The 21,902-nt window shown below is 37.6% G+C and overlaps 1 protein-coding gene across 3 annotated transcripts in view; it reads left to right on the plus strand.

The window, feature by feature from the left end:
• Positions 1-21,902, plus strand: part of CDH13 (cadherin 13) — a 453,057-nt gene that overhangs the window by 183,596 nt on the left and 247,559 nt on the right. For all 3 annotated transcript variants that reach the window (XM_072934294.1, XM_072934293.1, XM_072934296.1), the window contains one exon: positions 3,782-3,898. In XM_072934294.1, the coding sequence (XP_072790395.1) occupies positions 3,782-3,898 (117 nt within the window). The remainder of the gene's footprint in view (positions 1-3,781; positions 3,899-21,902) is intronic.

The raw sequence follows: 21,902 nt of genomic DNA on the forward strand, positions 1-21,902 counted from the left end.
TGACCATGAGAAGTATATTTCACTGCCCATGTGAAATACAGTGATCACAGATATGAAATTGTAGTTAAGCAGTACAAATAATGAACCTGTTAGGATTTATCTCCTACCATTTTTGTTTAGAAAACCTGCCAAAAACAAACAAAAATATTGATTATTTGTTTTTTTAGGCCATCATGTACTCATGGTATTATATCTATTTTAAATTTTGCCTATGGGTGGGTGTCTGTGGACAGACACTTTTATGTTCCTGTACTTCATACAAGGCAGCATCTGTGGGAAGTAGATGTGACCACAGCCTTTGAATGTCTGGGTGCTGGTGGGACACACCCACCTGGGAAAGGCCAAAAATCCTCATTTGGACTTGTTGTAGCCTCTGTAATTTTGATCAGATAGTTCCAGCAAAGATGATGGAGAACTCCTGTGTGGCTTCACTCATGGCACGGTCCAAAAGACCACTGCTGTGACAATGCCAGCCTGATATTTTAAGAATGTTTGAAGCAAATATCCAATTATGTCTGGAGTAATTTCATATCCCTTGTGAGCTGCTTCTCCAAGAAATTAAATATGTGAATCCAGTAAGAATTATTATATATACAATATGTCCATCTAGGAATGAGGGTCACCAGTTCTTCTCCAAGAAATTAAATAAGTGAATCCAGTAAGAATTATTATATATACAATATATCCATCCATGAATGAGGGTTACCAGTGCTCTAGCTGTTGAGTCAGGTGTTAAATGGACATGTAATGTCAGACTCCTTGGCAGATTCCTTCTTTTACACTGACTGAGGAGCAAACCTGCATTGGTAGCTGCCTGGCACTGAGCAAAATGTTTTTCCTTTTTCTTAGTTCTTTACAAATGTGGAAATCATGATAACAACAGGCACCAGTCAATTATTTAATGTGTTGGTGAAGCACTCGTGGCCTTTTCTTCTCCTCTGCTTACCTGCATTCCCTAGTGCTGCTTTTGGCCACTCATTTAATCAGTCATTGCTGTTAGACACCAGGGGGTGATAAGAAAGAAATCATCACAAGGAAATAAGTTTTTAGAAAACCACAGTGAGATTTGAGGAATATGAAACACACTCAGAGAAGCACTTACATTTCTGTGCTTAATCTGCAGAACTTCCTTCTCCATGAAACAGAATAAATGTTTTAGAAACAAAAGACAATAATTCTATTTTTTTTTTTGCTTTGTTCTGAAGTTCTGCTTAGAAATCTGGACTTAAAGGCCTTAAGTCTTACCTCCCTACCTCTTTCCTTTAGAACTTCGCTTCTTTAGATGAATGACTCATTGAATATAATTTGAATTTTTCTTCAATTTGAGAACCTTTGGGAAAGTGTAAGGATTACCTGTCATGGGCAAATGATGAGCTAACTGCTCATGGGCCTATGGCTGTCAAAATTGTGAGCCCTAGATGTTGAACAATCTGGAAATTGCTTTTCCTGTTCAAACTATCTCAGAAAGAAATGTGTCACATTCAAGGTCATGGATGGGACTCTGAGAAAAGTGATCTGGTGGAAGATATCCCTGCTTATTGCAGGTGGGACTAGATGGCTTTTAAAGGTCCCTTTCAACCCAAACCTTTCCATGACACAAAGATAAGTAATCTGAATGTCTTGTTCATTCGCAAAGACTCCAAGGTCTTTGTAAATGGAGAAGATATTCAGATTTGTCTTGTTCAGATCCCTACATCCTCTGGAGCTGAAGGAAACCATGAGAGCAGGAGCAGAACTGAAGGGTGTGATCAGATAAATGTTGCTGCTGCTGAGCTAAAGAACTGGGGTTTCCTTGTGTCCATCCTGGGAGTCACTCTTGCTCCTCAGGATCATCTCAGCCCCTCTGTGTTTACAGTGTGATTTTGAAAACTTTACTGCTCTGTGCATTTGCCTTTGGACAGGATTCAGCTCTTTTCATTTGACACTTCAACTGTTCTTATCTTGAACATTCTCATGAAATTTTATTAAGGAAAACTCATGGGAGAGGAGTTGAAAGACAAAAACAGGGACCTGAGTGGCCTTCAGACTGAAAGATTAGAGAGAAATGGCAAAGCTTTTGGGAGAGCTGGGAGCTCTACCAGAGGGAGCCTCAAAATGTTATGAAAGTTGGACACGTTGTGAGAAGGGATTCTCTGTGTTGTTACCACTGCTCTCTGACTTATCATGACTAAAGCAAACTGGTGAAAACTTGAGTTTCCCTTGCTCCTGCTTGTTGTCAAATTTGAGAAATGTTGCTAAAGCCAGCAGAGGTAGGGCAGAGTTCTGTGGTGAGAGGCTCGTTTGACAGGAGGTGTTACAGGCGGAGGCAGGAGCAGCCTGTGGAGAGCCTGGCGGATGGATCCTGATTGTGCCACCAAAAAAAATCATTCAGCATTGAAGTTTTATAAAAACTCAGCCTAGGGACGATGCTTTCACTGTTTAATGAAGAATCAGTTGTTAAAAAAACATGGATTTGAGAATTGACTGAAAATTTTGGGTGTTGGAATTTCTGCATTAAGAGAGCAAAGTGTTATCTGTAGGATAGAACTGCCTTACTGGAATTAGACATTTAATTCAAATAGTGATATTTTTTTTTATAAAACTGCCATGACAACCCGGATGAAAAGCAGTGATTGAAATATTTTTCAATTCCACAGTTCCCAATACACTGCAAATCTGGACTTTTTGTTGTTGTTAGGTTTTTGGTCGGTTTGTGTTGTTTGGTTTCATTTGTTTGTCGGTGTTTGTTTGTTTTGTCGGTTTTTTTTTATTGTCTTTTCTCTTCCAAAAAAGGGGCTTGGATCAAGAGAGAGCTTTGGGAGATGGGGAAAGGCTTTTTTGACCTTGGTAGTGAGTGTGCTTGGAGAAGAGAGTTGAAGAGGTGTGGGAGGAAGCAAAGGAAGGAACGTGGTCTCTGGGAAGCTGCAGCTCCTGCAGGGAGATCACTGAGCAGATCAGAGAGCAGAAGGGAAGAGAAAGGAAAGGAAATGTGTGGTGGGCAGAGATTTCCAGGGCCCAGAGGCCACTCTGGAGAGTTCACTGCAGCTCATAACGTGCTGAGCTGCCTGAAGCTCTGATAGAAAGAAAGGCTCCAGAAAATGCAGCAGAAAAGGAGTCCCATGTACAAACAACTTTGGTTTTTGCTCTTTCTGAGAGCATAGCATGAAGCTTTCTCTAAGAGAAAGAAAACCCCAACACAAAACATCCAACACAAACAGCTTACTTGCTCATATTTTAAGTTACACCTGGACTTTGGTGTCTCATTTTAAGTTATAAGCTTTTGGTGTTGATTGAATGTTCATTATCTGCAGACTGTGTTTGCAAATTCACTTTGCTCTGTTTGATTGAAAGCCTGGGCTGTGAAGTGACTGAGTGTAGATGATGTCTATCCTCATCTATGTCTTTTGAGATATCATCATACATATCTTTAGAGAAAACTCTCTACAAACATTTGAAGTGTGGCTTTTTACTGCTCTTGTGCAAGTATTTGAGGTAAACCAGACTTTGCTAAAGGCTTATGATTTAACCAGCTATCAGTTTAGGATTACAGACACACCTGCTTAGGTTTATAACTTGTTTGCATGAGCACAAAATGAATATTGGCTGTCTACTGCCACTGAAAAAAACACAGTAACCTGAAAGCTGAAATCTGTGCTTTGATATGTTATCACTAACTGCTGGAAAATATATAATACTAAACTGAGAATCTGGTAGTTCATGGTAATTTTGCCTCAAGGTGCAGGGAAAGAGAATAAAAGCTGAATATCCGGAAGTTTTACTAACTGGTCTTTTTCTTTTTTAGGAAATCATAAAACTAGAAGGCAACCTTGGAATTCCAAGACAAAAAAGGGCTATTTTGGCAACTCCAATATTAATTCCTGAAAATCAAAGACCTCCATTCCCCAGATTAGTTGGCAAGGTAAGTCAACAAAACTGGATCAAATGTTGATATTAAGAAATTTATCTATTACTCTTATAGTTTTGCAGAGCCTATCACATTGGTAGCAATCCAGATTTCTTCCTACCTCTTCCATCCCTTCTGCTTGTGAACATTGAATTTTTGGATCTCAGGCAGCTGAGTCTCTCTGTAGAAGTTCCTTCATTAAGAATTTTGTAGCAGGAGTTTAAGGTTGGAGTTCTGGGCTCCTCAGGCACAAGGAGACAAACCAGGCCCTCTTTGTATTGCAATGTTTTCCTGGCATCTTCTCATCCTGATTTCTTCCTGTTCCTGAAGTGCTTCTTGGGGATCACACGTGCCTTAGAGGATGTACAAAGACAGAAATGTGAGAGCATCTGGCAGGCTGTTTTTCAAAGGCCCTGAGAAACCTGTCCTCAACTAGTGTTTAAATTATAGGTATTGCAAATGATCAGCACCTTGAAATACTTGGAGCTGTCATATTTTTTACAATCTTTTATGGGGTTTTATCAGCATAGCTCCAATTTAGGATGATTAATTTGGCTGGAGTATATTGCAAACAGAGATTATGCATGTGTCATAGGAGACAAAATTTTAGAGGTATTTAAGATAATGGAATGACATAATCTTGGTCAATTGTGGTAATTTGCAACTGAATGCTGAACAAAGAATAAATAAAAAGGTTTGGCATCTCAGGCATACTGATGGTAGGGAAGAAACTCAGTCAAAATCAATGCTGAAAAGAAAAGCAGTTATTTCAGTTCTTTTTGACTTGTGACAAATCTTCATAAGATGGGCTGTGAGGTCTTGCTAAGTACAATGAATGTCTGTACTGACTCAGGGTATGGGTTCCTGTACTTGTTTCAGATCCTGCACAAGCTGGAGAAGAAGTTGTTCATCTCCCTCCCTTAAATTTAGATACTTGTCATCAACCTTCCCTAGCTTCATGAATTTTTAAAAAATTCACTTAGTTGGCCACTTCTGTAAGGTGTGAGGAGCACGTTTATTCCCTCTTCCAAAATATTTTGGGGTTCATCTCTTCAGAAGCCTCTCAGGGCAGCACATGGACTGATGGATCACAGCTCCTGCTGGGCTTTGGTGTTTCCTGAACCTCAGGAAAAAACCCTTTGCTATCTCTGCTCTGCTGTAATCCCTGCAGAGGGACATTGTAGATTAGCTGTGGTTTCTATGGTGTTTTGGGGAAGAGGCAAAACATCCAGAGAATGAGTAATTTGCATGTTATAACAGGGTTTTAAAAATGGGAAGGAACATGAAGCTTTCCTGACTGCACGGAATGGATGCCAGTGATAATTTCAGATATGACTTGTCCTGTGAGGAGCCACCATGTGAGCCTGTCTGGGTATTCACATGGAAGTCAAGTTTCCAGTGTGATATTTTTCTTTTCTTTCTTACTCTCCCTTCCTTTCCCTTCCTTTCCCCTGCTTTAGCAGATTACCAGTGTGGTTTATTAATTTGTTCTGATTTCCTCTTGCTCTCCACCCCATGCTGCGCTGGCTGGAATTGCACAAGGTTTTTTGGAAGTGATTGCAGCAGCCAACAGGTGAAATGTTGATTAGCACTTAGTGGGGAGCAGGACAGATGTGTGGAAAGAGGAGAACAGGGGGAAAACTATTAACTGAGTTTTAATTCACAGTTAGGGAACACACCATAAAAGGCAAAAAAAATTAGGAGTTTTAGAGGACTTCCTTCATGAATTTTTGTTATATGTATATCAGGAAGGAAATACTGCACTGGACCAGTGAAAAGACCATTTTGTTCAAATTAATTACAAAAAATTCCAATTAGGATTTAGTTTAACAAGGAAGTACATGTGTCAAGCCTGTTCTCTCTGCTGTTAGTGGCTTTCCAGCATCCCCAATCAGGAATTGGATTATTGCCTTGCCATTTCCACACCCTTCACTAGGGTAGCTCTTAATTAAATATCTATCCTAGGCATGCTGTGTTTGTAGGTGGAGAAGTATCACCTTTTAGCAGGATTTAAGATTTTGCATACGATGCTTCGTGCCTGAGGGAGAACACTGAGATTAAAACATTTTAATACAACCTTGGTAATGTGGGCCTTTGTCACCAGATGGCCCAGGCTACAACCCTTGACTGTTATTGATGTGTTTTGTTTAGCTCTTGCTGATAGAGCACTGGGATATGATATTCAGTTTTTAGTCTCTCTCCATATGCTGCTTTTCCGGTTTATTTGTCCACATGAAGTCAAATGAAATACAAAACAGTGGGATGCAGGATTATTTTGTACTTCCACTGGCAGGTTATTCTCCACTACACCATGGAAATGTTTCCTAATAATAACTTAGAGTGGTGGTTCTGTGCATCTACAAAACAATGAGACACTTTAACTGATTATGGAGCTTTTTGAAGTTTAATCCTCACACTAATGCAGACCCCAAGGAGCACAAAGGGAATTGTGGAGATGCTCAACAAGTCTCAGCTCTTTTTCCACATATCAGAAGAGAAAGACACCTGCAAAGTGAGACTGTGTTTATCCAGGCTCAGAGGATTTGCTCTTCATGTTATTGATGGACAAATGGTGAATCAAGGATTCTATTCTTCAGTTTAAAGGAATTGTCCTGCATAGGAATGAGAATTGCAATTGTTGGCAGGTAAAATCTGGAAGCCATGAGAGTCCTGGTAAAAATTGGCAGGACGTTTTATGTTTAGTGAAGGGCAGAACACAAAGAGAGGTACACAGGAGTCTTTGCAGGAAATTATTAAATAAATCAAACCCAAAACGTTATTTTTTTCCCATAAGATTTTTTTTTTTTTGTTATTATTTGTCTGATTTGTCTTTTGGAGGGGGAGTGGGGGTGGATGTGGCTCAGGTATTTTGGATCAGAAACTTTCTATATTTTCTACCCCTGATCCGGCTGCACTTACATGGCAGGACTGACCCCAACAAAAGCTCAAGACCAGAAGTGGTCTAGGTTTGCAAACAGGATAAAAAAATCTTTAAGATCTATGAGGAAGTAGGGTTTTTTTCCCTGCACTGAGATGTGAATTTAAGGCAAAGAGCAAATGCATCTTGTCTGTTAAAGCAGCAGCAGAAAAACACTTGAAGAAGGGAGGAAGCTGAAGAAAACTGCATGTAAAAAGCTGCTGGAAGCTGATATTTTTGAGTGGCTATACTATTTATATACGATAAATTGCATGCTTCACAGAGAGAATTGTCATGGAATAAAGAAGCAGCTATAAAAATGTCAAACTTCAGGCAAAATACTTAAGTGTCAAGAGATGATCATGATCTCTCAGCCTGGGAAGAGAACCTAGAGAAGGTTTATAGGTTAGAGGAAGACATGAGAAACACAAGAGAGGAGCAACAGTGAAACAAAATCTGAATTAAGGAGTTTTTTGGTACCACTGGAAAATTAAGCAGAAAAATGAGAGGGAGTCTAAAGAGAAGCAGAGGAGGAAAGGACCTGGCAAGGATGGATGCCCAAGCCTGTGTGTGCTCACAGAGGAGAGGATGAGGTACAGAAACCTCAAAACCTTTCCAACACCATGAGAGAGATCTGTGTGACTGGAAAAGGTTGAAAGTTGAATCCCAACTATTGGTCTGAATCTTTGTTTCAGTTACTAAAAATGATGTGGAAGCAAAAAAATGCATTCTCATTATGGAACTAGACATGGGGTCTACAGGAAGCACTTGCTGGATTTTTAAGGATTTTTTTTTTTTAATATCCCATTGCTTGTTTTCAAATCATCGCCATGTCAAATGCAAAGGTTGTGCTGTGCCAGAGCATGGTCAGAAAACAGGAAATGGTCATCAGCAAGAATTTTGACTTGTCCAGAAGACAAGAATATTTTAGTGACTGCTGAAGTGGGTGAGGAACTTTTTCAGAGAGGAGATGGAATTACAGGGACACACGGAGTTCTTGAATAAGTCTGATGGCACATAAGGAGAACATTCTGCTAAAGTTCCATGCGGGAAAGGCATATCCACAGATGAGGATATAGAAGCAAGAAGCAAACAAGGCAGAAAAGTGAAGAGGTGGAAAAGGGTGTTATTTATGAATAGCACTTAGGCAATAAATAAAGCTCTTTGAAATCCATCAAGAAACAAAGATTGGGTTTAGAGAAAAAAATCAAGTTATAGTCCAAGTATGGTAAGATTGGGTAGAAGTATATATGAGCTCAATTTGTTCTGCCTAGCACAAGCATTTTCTGTAAATCCAAATGATTTAAGTGAAAGGAATACCCTGGTGTAATAACTAATGGATATAAATTTTGGCATTAAATTAAAAGAAAAGTTTCTAGTACCCAGAGAAGAGGAATTAATTTCCACCAGCAGTACTGAGGAGGGAACACAATATTTGATAAATATGTGATCACAGTTGCATAATAGAGCTGCTTCTGATCCTGACAGAACAGACACCTCCAGTTTTCCTGCTCCTCTGGTGTTCCTGAAAATGTGGAAAAACCCTGCTGAGCTGGGGCTGAATGGGTGGCTGCAGGTGTCAGGTTTTAACATCTGATTAAATTCATGGCTTGCACGGGGGAATGGCACAATCCTGACCTTCAGGGAAAAACACCAACCTACCTCAGCAAAGAAAGTAATGACAGGAGCAGCACTTCATTAAATGAAAGGGCTTTCATTGCAAGTCCATGAATTATTAAGCTACAGCATATTAATTCTCAAAAAAGGATATGTATTTGATGTCCTAACAAACTATTAAGTGAAAACAGCACTTCAGATTTGTCTCTTTTTCTGAGAGATGTCTCTTCAACCCTCCCTTTTCTAAGAATACTGTCATTCACATAAACAATTCCAACAGAACGCATTTGTTTTCTTTCAGCTAATAGAATTTTATTGGAAAAATTTGCTAAAATACATCTGTTTACTTAAGACTTTCAGAAGAATCACTCATGAGTTGCAAATGCCTTGGAAAACTGGAAAACAGTAATTTACTATTATTTTTCAGTGTTTGGTGTTGCTAATAAGAAGAAAAGAATTTAAAATCATTTGGGGAATACTTTCTAATCTTGTTACTATGGTTACAAGATTGTTGGAGATAAAGCAGTTATATGGCAATGATGGAATCGAATTTTCTGAACAATATTGATATATCCAGTACCTAATTTCCTGCTTCATAATAAATCATGTTAATGACCTAAAGGAAGGCAGCAAACAGAAGAGATTTTCTGCTCTAAAGCTGTTCAGCAAAGTGTGCTGCAGTTTAACTGCCACTGCTTCTGTTAACTTTGATCTCAGAAGTTGATAATTTTAAACTGTGTTGCAAATGAAGGTAGAGCTGAGAAAAAAGTCTGTCCCTATCAATAAATTGCCTATGGAAAGTAACTAAGATGAAATAAAACCCTGGCAAGTAATTTTTCATTGGCACTGTAACTTAATTGTAGGCTCAAGTTTAAAATGTTTGGATAATTTTCAGACATAACAGCTATTTCATTTAATGAATAGAGATGGAGAATGTGAATTGGCATTCCCTAACCCCTTTCTCTGTGGTTTTCATGGAACCAGACTGATTTTTTGTTACCTTTCATCTTTACAGTCTTCCTAAATGATCCTATATCCTGAGCTGGCTGATGAGAAGTTGTTCTCCACCTTGACTTTCTGTCTTGTTTTAATTCAGTTTTTTTGAATACCCACTCTATCTGTCCAGTTTCTAGAATCTATTTTCTTATTGAATGTATAGTTTGAGCAAAAACTTGGTCTCTGCATTCTTAATAGGGCCAAATTTTAAGCTTAACAAGATGTAGAGCCTAATTCTGTAATCTTGGAATGGTAAAACAGGATATTTGGATTTCTGTTTGCTTAGTGCCTTTAAATTTGTAATTTCTTCCTACAAATCTACTCAGAGTAACACTTTCTCTTAAGTGGGATGAGAGATGCAACAGACTTGCCCAGCTTTATTTAGCAGAGTGCTGTGTTAATATGTTACCAGGAAAAAATAAAAACTGCATCATATCAAAGTCAGGGGAGAGAACCACAGAGCTTCCTTTAAATCAATTAAGATATTTATTTGATAGCTGTGAACTGATTCATACTGCTTCAAACATGATTGTTTTCCTGTTCCATTCCAAATAATTCCTCTGGTTTCTTGTTATACAGTCAATTGTTAGCAAGTTTATAATACAATATAAAGCAATATCCAAATGAGTGACATTTTAGGAACAAAATTAACTTATCCCTGCCAATTTACAAACTAGATACTGTCATACTGTCAACCTTGGTGCTTTCATTAATGAAAGACTTTAATAAAGGCATTTTGCAGGCTGGTCTGGCGACAAATTTGATATTACCAGCTGTGGCTTGTTAAAAGGGTGTTAAGTAAAGATGGTTGGCAGAGCATTTCCAGAAGGAAAAATTATATGTATTATATATGGCTCATCTGTAAGGTGGGGTAAATAGCTGTCACTCAGGGAACAACAGTAATTTTCTTCCTTCTCCCTAACAGCTGATTCTCTTCAGTGATTAATTGAACAGAATTTTAACCTTTTTGTGTTTTGCCCTTGCTTTTATCATACATGGGTGATTCCTGTTTTTTTGTTTTTTTTTTTTTTTTTTCCCTTGCATTTTAGGGTGATGTACAGCAGCAGATCAATAGGGTGAATAAAGGAGTATGATGCTATTATCCATAATGACAGCTGTGCTTTAATTCAGGAAACATTTTCCCTTCTCATTGCCAAAACATCTGGTGCTCTTTTCCAGCTGCCCTCTAAAGGCAGATTTTTTTAACCTTTCTGGTTTTTCATCTTTATCACTTACTGTGCAACCCTGTTGGCTGAATTGAGATATGGAATAAGTGAGGTATGGTCCATAGGGCAGAATCATGGAATGTTGAGGCTGGAAAAGATTTCTGGAATATCTAATTTTGAAGTTAATGTCATTCTTCTCTATTGGCCTATTTTCTTTCCAGTCAAATATATAAAAATGTAAATTATTTGATTTTAATCAATGTTCCACTGTTGACCTAAACCTTTCAATTACAAAAATCCCAGATATTAAGCAATTTCCTTTTGCTTGTGTTTGTAAAAGAATTCAGTTTGACCACTCTACTTTCTCTAGGGTGACTCACAAAGAGAAAAATCAGTTTCTTCCACTGAAACTTTGCTTAAATAAAGAATTGAAGAAATGAGGAATTCAGAGAACTGTAGTTTTTGGGATTAACCTGCTTTCCAAAGTTCTGTGTTTAACTTAGCAATTACATGGATTTTTGCTTTGGCCACAATGCTTCTTAAATTTTCTCAGGCTGTTTATGAAGTCATGGTGATTATTGTAATTTACATATTTGGGGTTTAAACACAGGATTTATACCCTCCAAGCTGTATTTATATATACATAATTCACATATGTATATGCACACATTGCAGAGATGCACAGCAATAAATCACTACAGGTTTGTACAAAATCTCCAGACTTCCATCAACTCTCTTTTTGGTCAGTGCTCTTGAGTTTGTAGGTGTGTTTCTCCCATTTTATTCTATCAATTGATGCTGTGAACTCTTCTCACTGTCATTGGAAAGTCTGCTTTTCTATCCAAAAATGTCCCTTGCATTGCTGCTCTTCCACACTTTATTTCCTTGCCATGTTTCCACCTGCCTCATATTCCTGAAGAACAGGTGGATAACATGGGATAAATACTTAAAAAATTCTGTTTAAGGATTAAAGTGACTGTTAAAATATCGGCAAAATTTTCCCGGGGTGTTATTTTAGTAATATTCTTTATCTTGAACTGTAGTTTAAGCCGCCTTTGTAAGCTTGAGCTCATCCCTCAGCACTGCCATGGAGCCTGGTAAGCACACCCAAAATAATTTCACTTTCCTGTATCCTTGCCTGACCCTAAGCACACTGAAGCTGACAGAAATTTAACCATCAAAGAGGGAAAGGAATTTTGATAAGGCCAACCCTCCTGGGAGATTGCAGTGGGAAAAAAGGACCCTTGGAGGAAGTGGGAGTTAAGCTGATCATGTACATATCAAGTTATACTTTATTCAATATGTTTTTTAGGGAAAACTTTTAAAGTGCACTTGGAAAATAGGATTTTCATCAAGGTTCAAACAGCTTCAGAAATTTTTCGTTTCTACAAAGCATGGACAAAACTATTAAGATTACATTTCCAATTGAGCTTGAGAATGGATTTGCTAATAGGAATCTGTTCAACAATGAAGTCCAGAATTGAAAGTAGTAGTGATCCCTATAATCCAATAACATGTGTCTTAATATATTTTTTACTTATTAGAATTGAAAAAAAATAATAAAAAAAAAAAGCAGTGTAGATGTAGCTGAGCTTGGCTACAACTTGAATTCAGGGGCTATATTAATTTAACAGAATTCATGTTCAGACCTGGTTTACAATATATGAAAAGTGTTTAATGAAATAGAAATTATGAAAGCTGGTTTCCTATAAATAAATGTTCCCTGCAACAAACCCAGGTGCTCTTATCAATGACAGCATTCTAAGCACAATGACCCTGAATAATCTCCTCAGCACCACTGGGGTTATTTTCTGCCTCCTGATATTTCAAACTGGGATAAGAAGGAGCAAACCCTGGAGCTGCAGCTGACCTGACCAGGCAATGAATATACATGTGAAAAATGGAAATTCTTCCTTCCTTTCTGTCTCTGCAGGTGCCAAAAGGTCTTTTCACTCTGCATTGCTCCAATTTTTGTGGAACATCTAAGAACTTCTTATGTTGGATGTTTTTTCATCAAATTTGGTCAAAACTAGCCAAAAATCTTAAGTTGGATCAGTTAAATCTTATCTTTTTTCAGGAGACCGGACTAAAGAATCAGATATTTAGCAAAAGAGCCTTTCCTCAACAGATCCTTTTCTACTTGACAAAGAAGCCATTAAATGTTCCTGAAGAAGCTGTTGTAGGTTGGAATAATGGTTGAGTCAGAGACATGGAAAGAGCAAAGTCTGCAGTGGGCAACCTGCTAATTTTAGAAAAGAAACACAGCAAGGATCTGTATGAATTTCATACAACAAAATGGGCAATGCAGAGCATCTTGGAAGTGTGTAAATAGGAAAACATAAGGAATCAACTTCATCCAGTATTACTGAGCTGTTGGGCAAACCTGAATTTCCTAAGGTCACTGGAACACGAAAATTAGCTTGAATTAATAAAATTTATTATACATGGATTATTTTTTCAAACTCCTATACTATCATTACTGCATTAAGTGACTTTCTTATGCGAATCCCAATTGTTAATAAATCATTTTATTTTTTCGTAGAAAAAATTCCACCACAATAATGATACAATAATGCTTTGGAAAAAAAATAGTATAATTATCTTTTAATGAGAAATCTTATAAACTTCATATTGTTTCCTTTTGGGCATGACTGATGAAGGATGTTCTTTGTAAGTACTAGAAAGTTACTTTCGTAAATAACAGAAAATTGGTGGCATTTATTTCCCCAAGATTCCACAAAGATTGGTGGTTCCAAACTCTTCATCTGAGGAGATACAGATGTGGTTCAGAGTCACCAGCTGTGAGCTCAGGACATGCTGCTGCTGTTTGTACCCAGCAGCTCTTTTTCTCATGTACTAGAAAACAAGCTTTGACCACATTTTTCATGTTGAAAACTCCCATCCTGAACAGCCTTTTAATTCTGGGAACAAACGGAGCACATGTTCCCTGCTGATAACTTATGTGTATGCATAGGTGCTTATAATTTATGGAGATGGAGACAGGTACAATCCAGTCCAGTGCATCAGAGCCAAGAACAAAAAATTAATTCTTCTTCACAGGCTTTTCAAAAGAACTATTTTTCTAAAATTCTTATTGGACAACAGAGTTAATTAGATTTTTAAAAGTAGACAGAAATTTTCCCATCAGCTCTTTAAATCAAAGACTAGAGGCAAAATACAGCTCAGCTGTCATTTTTTGTCCTTGATTCTCTCAAGGAGGGACTCCCTGTTGCTTGTGTAATGAACCATGGGGACCCTCATGCAGTAGCTTTCAAATAAATGATTATGTTGAAGAGAGAGAGAAATTAGCTCATTGCACATAATTTAGGAACAGGGCCTGCCATTTGTTTCAGTCATGAATTTACAGTCAGGAGATTTTGAGTTTAATAGATCTGAGTGACAAATACTTGGCAAACAGTTCATGGAAACAGATTTACTTCTATTGGAGGTTCAAAAAGACTGTGAGAGGATTCTTCAAAATCCCCAAACTCCCTTAAAAGAGTGAAATTCCTGTCAAAGTGGAAGAGAAAAGTATAAACTACCAGTAAATATTTCAATTATTTCAGAAAGAAGGGAGGATTTGCCACACTACTGATGTTCTCAGTGGAGGAAGGGGACAGGAGTATGACGGAGCATCTCAAAATGAAATGTCAAAATAAAAGGATTCAGAGCAAAAGAGAAAAAAACCCCAATATTATAAAATAGGAAAGAGCAAGTTTGTGGAGCTCAGACAGGGAATTAAATCCTGACTGTGGCACATAGCTACTGCTGCTCCTGGGCTTCTCTGGATTGTGGGGTCACATCCTTCCCATTCTTTTTAAAAAGCTCCCTAAGAAGCCTTGAGAAATGTTAGGAATTACAGCTCACTGAATCCCATTCCTGCACCAGGCAGTCAGTGAAAGCCAAGATACAGCAGCCACTGGAATAGAAGATAAACTTGGGAATAGATAAACTTGGGACTGTTCATGAAGTGAACAGTCAACATGGATCTCTTTAAGGCAAATCATATTTTCTAAATGCATTAAGATCTGTGGAGAAGCTGAAGGTGTAGATAAATCTGATCAATAAACCATGCTTGGGTTTCTCTACTGAGAGGAAATGCTTCCTTCTGCTAAAAATGATTGAACCATCAGTGTGGAAACAGATTTCCATAGGGAAGGTTTTGCCAATAAATATTTTCAAAGATTTATACAGTGATTTGTATTTAACACAACAGAAATTATCTGGAAAAGGAGACGTTGCAGTGACAGAGTCTGCAGATCATCCAAAGTGAGTCATGAGACTGACGAGTAATAGAAAGATTGGAGTGTTGCAGAGTGATTTTACAGCACTGAAAGTTAGAACTGGTTGATAATTTTTGTCAAGCGCTGTGATATTCTGTGTATTGTCACAAGATGCAGAGGCCAAAAGGAAAGGCTGTCCTTGCTGTTGTGCCTGAGGCTTTCTTGTGCTGGCACAGGATGACATCGACCATCCCTGCAGGGAGAATCCAGGGGCAGATGTATCCAGGAATGACCCCCAACCATCCCTCTGTAATTTTTGGTTCATCTTTGAATTATTTGCACTGGTCTTTGTAAGGAAAACATGCTGCAGAAACGTTTTAGGGTGGCTGCACAAATAGTTCCTTTGCAGTTCTGTAATTCCACAAACCATGTCTAGGTTAAGCTCTTGTTCTTCTAAATACAATTTCTATCATTCAAATGTGTCTGGAAAGCAGAGAGAAGGGGTGAGGAATGTCTGACTCATTATTTGTCTTCAAATATTGCTTTATTATTTAAAGAGTCGTTCTGCATTTCAAAAGCATGTAGGCAATGGTAGAAACAAAAAGCTATTTCTGAAAGCAGTGAGATTTAAGTCACCAAGGCCCACATTTGCAGTGAATTTAGGTGTCTCATTCCCTTCATCACGATGGTGTGTGTAATCTGCAGTTAAAATGGAATTAAAGTTATTTCTTCTGGCATTTCTGATAATTTGTGCATCTCCAGTTCTCCTGTAAAGGAGATATTATAATGTCTAGTACAGGGCTTTAGTTTGGCTCCCTGCTGCTGTCCCCCCGGGGATGCTGGGCTGGCACATCCCTTGTTTGTCCTGAGCTGTCCCACGTGCAGGAATTGTCCTGGAGGTTGGGCTCATTTGAACTTGGGGTCTTTAATTGGGTGGTTTCAGACTTCCACTCCAAGAGACTGCAGAAGGGCTAAATTTAGCAATTAAATTTCCTAATATAAATTGCTCCAGTATTTATTTTTCTGTAGGTTTAGTATAATGCTGATATACGGGGCTGTCAATTGAAAATCCCCAAGATAGGTCAAAGTGATTGATGTAGAGAAGCAGTCCTAATTGATGAGAGATCTGTGTTCTTGACCATTGATTTCTCTGGCTGAAATTGAAATTAATGATTTGTAGTTGAAATGACTTGACTATTCTTTCTAAAGATCAATTTCAAAGCCATCTCTGCTCTTCATATTAGTTGGGAAATCCTGGGACTGTTTTAAGATCTTTCTGTATTCTAAACACATTAAGTGTAACCATAGAAACATACATATTAAGGTGATTTTAATTATTAATAAGCTTGGTAGATGTTGCTAAATTATTTTTTTACCTCCACAATGGGTTGTTGACTAATTTGCATTTTAAAAAAGTTACTAATCACATTAAATATTTTTTTACTTCTATTTGAGAATTGTGATCATATGCCTGCAGCCTTAACTTGTGGTAAAAATTAAGCAACAGTACCTGATCCTGGGGAAACTAACTTACGACATTAATCTAAAGGTTCTTTTTGCCTCATTAATTATTGCTGCAGTTTAGCTTGCATTTCCCTTAAATTAGAAGAGAAAAAGACATTATTTTAAGTTTATTGCTGACTTTGTGAGGATGTGTGTGCTCTTGTACCTTCTTTATAGCTGTCAGCATATTGTTATTCTCCATATATTTCTATTTTCATATGAGACTCACTAATATTTTAGAGAAGTATGAAAATATGTAGTAAATTTGTAGTAAAACAGGTTCAGTAGTATGTGTAATATAATATTTGTTACCTCTGGATGTTTTAGTCTTATTATAACAGCAATTAATTACATCAGAAATAGCTGTTAATGCTGTCATTTGTCCTGAATAATGGAACTGCAGCAGTGACCTGAGCCTGTGTGAACTGGTGAGAATGGACTTGGCTGTTTGTTAACACTGAGCTGAAGCAATGCCTATGAAAACCAGGTGAATTTTGGATTCACACCGATGTAATTGAAGTCAAATATGGCCATGGGTGATTATAGATTATCACTTAACAATGCCACTAGCAGTAAGGAGTGGTTAGCATGAAGTGTAAACACCGTGGAATAAATCCTGTGCTGTTTTTTGGGTGTGATTTCTCTTTTCCCTGGTTTAGCCGTGTGCCAGTGCCTGGTTAGGGCTGGAAATCCAAAACCCCTCTGTTGGCTGGTGCTGTTCCAGAGCCAAAGCCAAGGCCCAGAGCAGCTGTGGCTCCAATATTGGTGCACAATCCAGCTGGATCTGCTCTCTGCACACTAAAGGGGAGCAGGGGATGGTTGGATATTTGTGTTTTGCCAGTTTAAAATGGCACTGGAGCCCTGTGTTACTGTTTGACTCCTGTTTTAGCTCTATCACTAGAGGATAGATGACAAGTTTTTAAGCACCACGGTGTGGCAAGCACATTTCTCTCACTCTCAGGATTTTTCATAGAGGTGCACAGAGAGAAATGGAAGAGAAAATAATTTCTGTTTCTGCTCCTTGTTTTTCCTATGTGGAATGTGTTTGGAGAATTGTTTACCTGGAGTGATTGCTTGGTTGGATTCTGGTGAGGATTGTTTGAGCCTGATGGCCAATCCAATCCAATCCAATCCAATCCAATCCAATCCAATCCAATCCAATCCAATCCAATCCAACCCACCTGGGGCTGGACTCTCACAGAGGGTGATGAGTTGTGTTAGAGTCAGAGAAAGTAGTATGTAGTTTTAGTATCTTCCTTTTATATAGTATATTAATGTATTTTAGCATAGTTATAATAAAGAAATAATTCAGCCTTCTGAATTGAGTCGGACATCATCATTTCTTCCCATTGGGTTCACCTGCATTTACAATACCACAGGATAAAGCCCTGAAAACACTGAATTGAGGGAGACACCACTGCAAGGATGCTCTGGCACCAGGATCACTCCTGGGGTGGATCCACCTCCCAGACCCTTTTCCAGATGATTGGGACTTTTTCTCTAGTAATCCAACATATCCCTTAGAATAGCAGGACTAGATGGTGTCAGATTTATTCCTGTTAAACAGCATTAAACTGCTCTTTTAAAGTCAGGTTTAAATTGCTTAAGCTTGTTCTAGTAGATGGAACAGAACCCCCATGACTCCTGAGCTAATTTAAATAAAAATCTTGTTATTACAAAAGAGGGAATTTCTAACATTTTAAATGCTTTATAAAAATATCCCCCTTTTCCTTTTTTGCTTTGGTTTATTCAGTGTGAATTTTACTTCTTGAATGTCTTTCTCTAGCCTTTATTTTCTTCAATCTCAGCTAAGTATTAAAATGATTTTTTTTCCACACTATTAGCTACATTTACATTCTGCAAGATAAAGAACGCCATAGCCATTATCCACCAATCCTATGTCTGTAACACTTTAGTAATTTAACAGCTCAAACTTTCACAAAATCTTACTATTAGCTTTAAATAGTATTTTTTGACTTTGAACCATGTTATGGCAAAGCAATTGTATGTGACTGGAAAGCATCTAATTTTGTCAGAGTTAGAAAAGATAAAGCCGCTAGAGGCAATGAAAAAATATCTTGTATTTAGCCACAAGTGGATTAAAAATCCCAGCAATTTTTTGGTTTTAATTGTATAAAAACTGTAATTAAGATTTAAGTAATGATAAATGATAAATTCAGAGGCTGATACTAACTTGCAAGTTTATGAAATGCAGTGTTAAAAAAAGGAGACTCCATTATTTCTATTGCCTACAATTTTTTCTTGGCCTCAGGCCATCACTGAGCAAAATCAAACCTTTTATTCTAGAACCTTGTGTGTATTTACCCTCTGGTTCCTTCCTATAAAAAGTAAATTTTATTCCACTAATTCAAGAGCAGAATTTATGTTCTTTGTGTGTTATAGGGGTTCTTCAACATTACTATTTTAACTCTTAATCGTTGCTGATAGAAGCCACCACCTATTCCATTCTGGATTGCAATACGGAACATTTCTTTCCTGCAGTCTCAGATGTCATAAAATACTGTTTTTTAAGGTATATTTGTTAAGAAAAGACTTAAGTTAGACTTTGATGGACTGGGTTTCACAGAACGTTGAAAAACACAGCTGCATATGGGATAAAAACAGAGATAAGTGGCCAAAATGATTTTTTTTTGAAGCTGCATTTTAAAAGTTTATTTATTTAACTATTTATTTATTTATTTATAATATTTAAAATATTTTGACAAATATTTTTTGTCACCTGACTCAAGGGCATTTTTTCTTATGATGGCCAACAAGACACTAGTTTGGCTGAATTCTGAAATAAGGCTTCTCAAAAAAGATTACGTCAAACTTTAAACACAGTGTAATTGATCACTCAACATTCTGTGGATTACTTGTTATTTATTCTCAGAGATACCAGTAAATCTTACTTATACTCTTAAAATAATCTGTTGGAGCTCAAAGCAAGCATCTGTGCAGTGCTTTCCAATACCCTTGTAATCCCCTCAACATTTCAGATTATTTCTGTAGGAGATTTTTGGCTTTCTGTGGAGTTTTTTACTATAAATGAGTAGTTAGATTAAATCAGGTTGACATTTGTTTGCCAGCAGAGAAAATCGGTGGCAACTGGTTCACTTAAGATAACACTTGCTAAGGACTGTGAGAGCTTTCACTAAGTAAAAAGAATAGTTAAAGTATTTCCTGTTCCAAATTTGGCCTTTTTCCCCAGTTTCTCCAGGTATAGATGCCAACCTTTGCACAGAAATGCAAATGTTTATGCAGAAATATTGATGCAAATATCTGTGTCAGTAGGAGATGAGACTAAACAAAGACACCCTCACTTGGAGCAGCGACAACTTTTGGCTTGCTGAGTCACAAAATGTAGATGCTCTCTGCATTTAAATTTTATGGCTCAGCTTCCAGGTTTTTGAGGAAGGAAATTATGAAATTTGCATGAATTATCACACTAACCTAGAGCAGCTCTTTTCTGCATAAATTCAGGTTGGGTAATTGGTGTTGTTGCAAAATTGAATTAAATAGTTTTGCAAGTCCAGAATTAGCTATACAGAGTTATCTTGATGTGAGTAAACAGGAATAATTTCTCATTGTCTGCAATTTTGTTGCAGAGAACCCTTACAAAGGCACAAGGAGGGGCAGAGCTGTTTGCAGTGGATAGATAAAATAAATCCTTGGTGTGCAGCAGTGACAGGAACCTGATCTCATGGTACCTGCCAGCACTTTGTGATTCCACTTGAAATGCATCAGGTTGCTGTGTTTTCAGAAGTGCATCAGTAGTTTTCAAAGTTCACTCCAAAGACCTCCTGCATTTTTGTGGAGTAGCTGGGAAGGAGCAGATGTTCTATGTTTTGGGTCTTTCTGCATGTTTGATCTTGGGGTACAGGCTGCTCTTATTCAAATTACCATTTAAAAATAAAACTGCCATAGAATAAATGGCAAAACCTGCACTGAAAATACCAGGATCAGAGATCCACCCTTCATTTTCTTCTGACTGCTCAAGTAATGATTCCACTTTATGAACTGAGGGCTTGGCTTTACTAAAACCGAGCAAAGTCACTCTGGTAGATACTTCATTTCTTGTTTTTTAAATCTCTTTTCAGTGTTAGTATGATTAGGATTTTTACTAATACAGTAGATTAATATAATGTTAATAAAATTGTCTGGTTTTAGATTAAAAAGAGACGTCAGTGCTAACATTTAGTCACTATAGACTTCTTTTATTTCTAATTAGAAGCAGTCAAGTTTATCAAAGTGCAGTTAAAGCTTTATTTTGAGTAACATTATCAGAGGTTTCTGCCATGTAGTCCATGTTAGATCTTCACACCCAGTCACATGTAGAATTGCTAACAAAAGATTTTTCAAGTGTGTAGGTAAAATTTTTGATCAGGTTTGTGATGACATTTATAATTTAAGGACCATTATGAAGAAAACACACATTATATTTACCATTCATGACTTTAAGTTACAATTCTGCCTACAACTTTTAAGGAGCTGTGACTACTCACACTGTTTTGAATTGACCTCTGATGCTTTTACATGAAAAGTGAGGTGGATCCACTGATAAAAATTGAAATGAGTGTAGAGAACCAAAATTAAAATCTCAATTAAAATTTTAAAGAAGCATAAAGTTACTGATAGAAGTATTCAGTGCTTCATGATGGTGAAATAGTTGAAAGTTTTAAATATCCCAGATAACTGTCAAACACAGCTGCCCTCTGCCCTTGGCAGAAGCACCAGCATCTGTTGAGATGCAGACCTGTGACCTCTAGATAAGTTTCTATACACAGAAAAATATTTATCTTCCTCCTGTGACCTTCCATGAACAAGACATGAGCCATGGATTTGTTTCCTAGGGAACTGGTGACTGAGGAAAATCTATAATTAGATCTGTGGGTTGTTTGCTACAAGTGGGAATTGGGTGCTAAGCAGGTTCTTAAAGTATCCACAAGTATTAGACAGACTTCATGTAATCGAACCAAATTTAGAAAAAAATACCCTTCATCATGATATTTCTTTTTTAATATCTTCAATTATAAAAATTAAGTACTTTTGATGGGGCACTTATTCCTCTAAGTTCATTTTAATTGCAAAATATTTTTACATTCAAGACTCATCAGGTTGCTAGCGAAAGCAAAAATAAAATTAGTCAAAATATTCCAAGAAATTTCTTCAGCTTCAACTGAGTCTTAATTTTCAAGAGCATTTTAGGTGAAACATTCTCATCAGCTCCATTTTCTCACTCTACTACTCCCATTCAGCTCCTCAGGTCAGCTCTGCAACTTCAGTGTCTTATTCTGCAATTCCAATTCCTCTGCCCAGCTGGAGGGTCCCACTTAATCCAGGTCTTGATTCCTTTCTTTGCTGCGTGCATGGATCTAAAGATAACATTTGTACTGAGTCCCAGGGGCAGTCAGTGTGGCTGCAGGGAGGGCGAGCAGCCAGGTTTTTGTATTCCCCAGACAAGCCAGGGCAGAGCTTTCCAGCAGATTATTCATCTCATCAGCAGCAGATTATTCCAGCTCAAATGCTGCCCTGGTGCTCCCAGCCCAGAGCAGTGCCTTGTGCTTGTCTGGGTGCTGCACAAGAGGCTCTCAGAA

This window comes from Taeniopygia guttata, chromosome 11 (assembly GCF_048771995.1).
Source record: "Taeniopygia guttata chromosome 11, bTaeGut7.mat, whole genome shotgun sequence".
NCBI lineage: Eukaryota > Metazoa > Chordata > Aves > Passeriformes > Estrildidae > Taeniopygia > Taeniopygia guttata.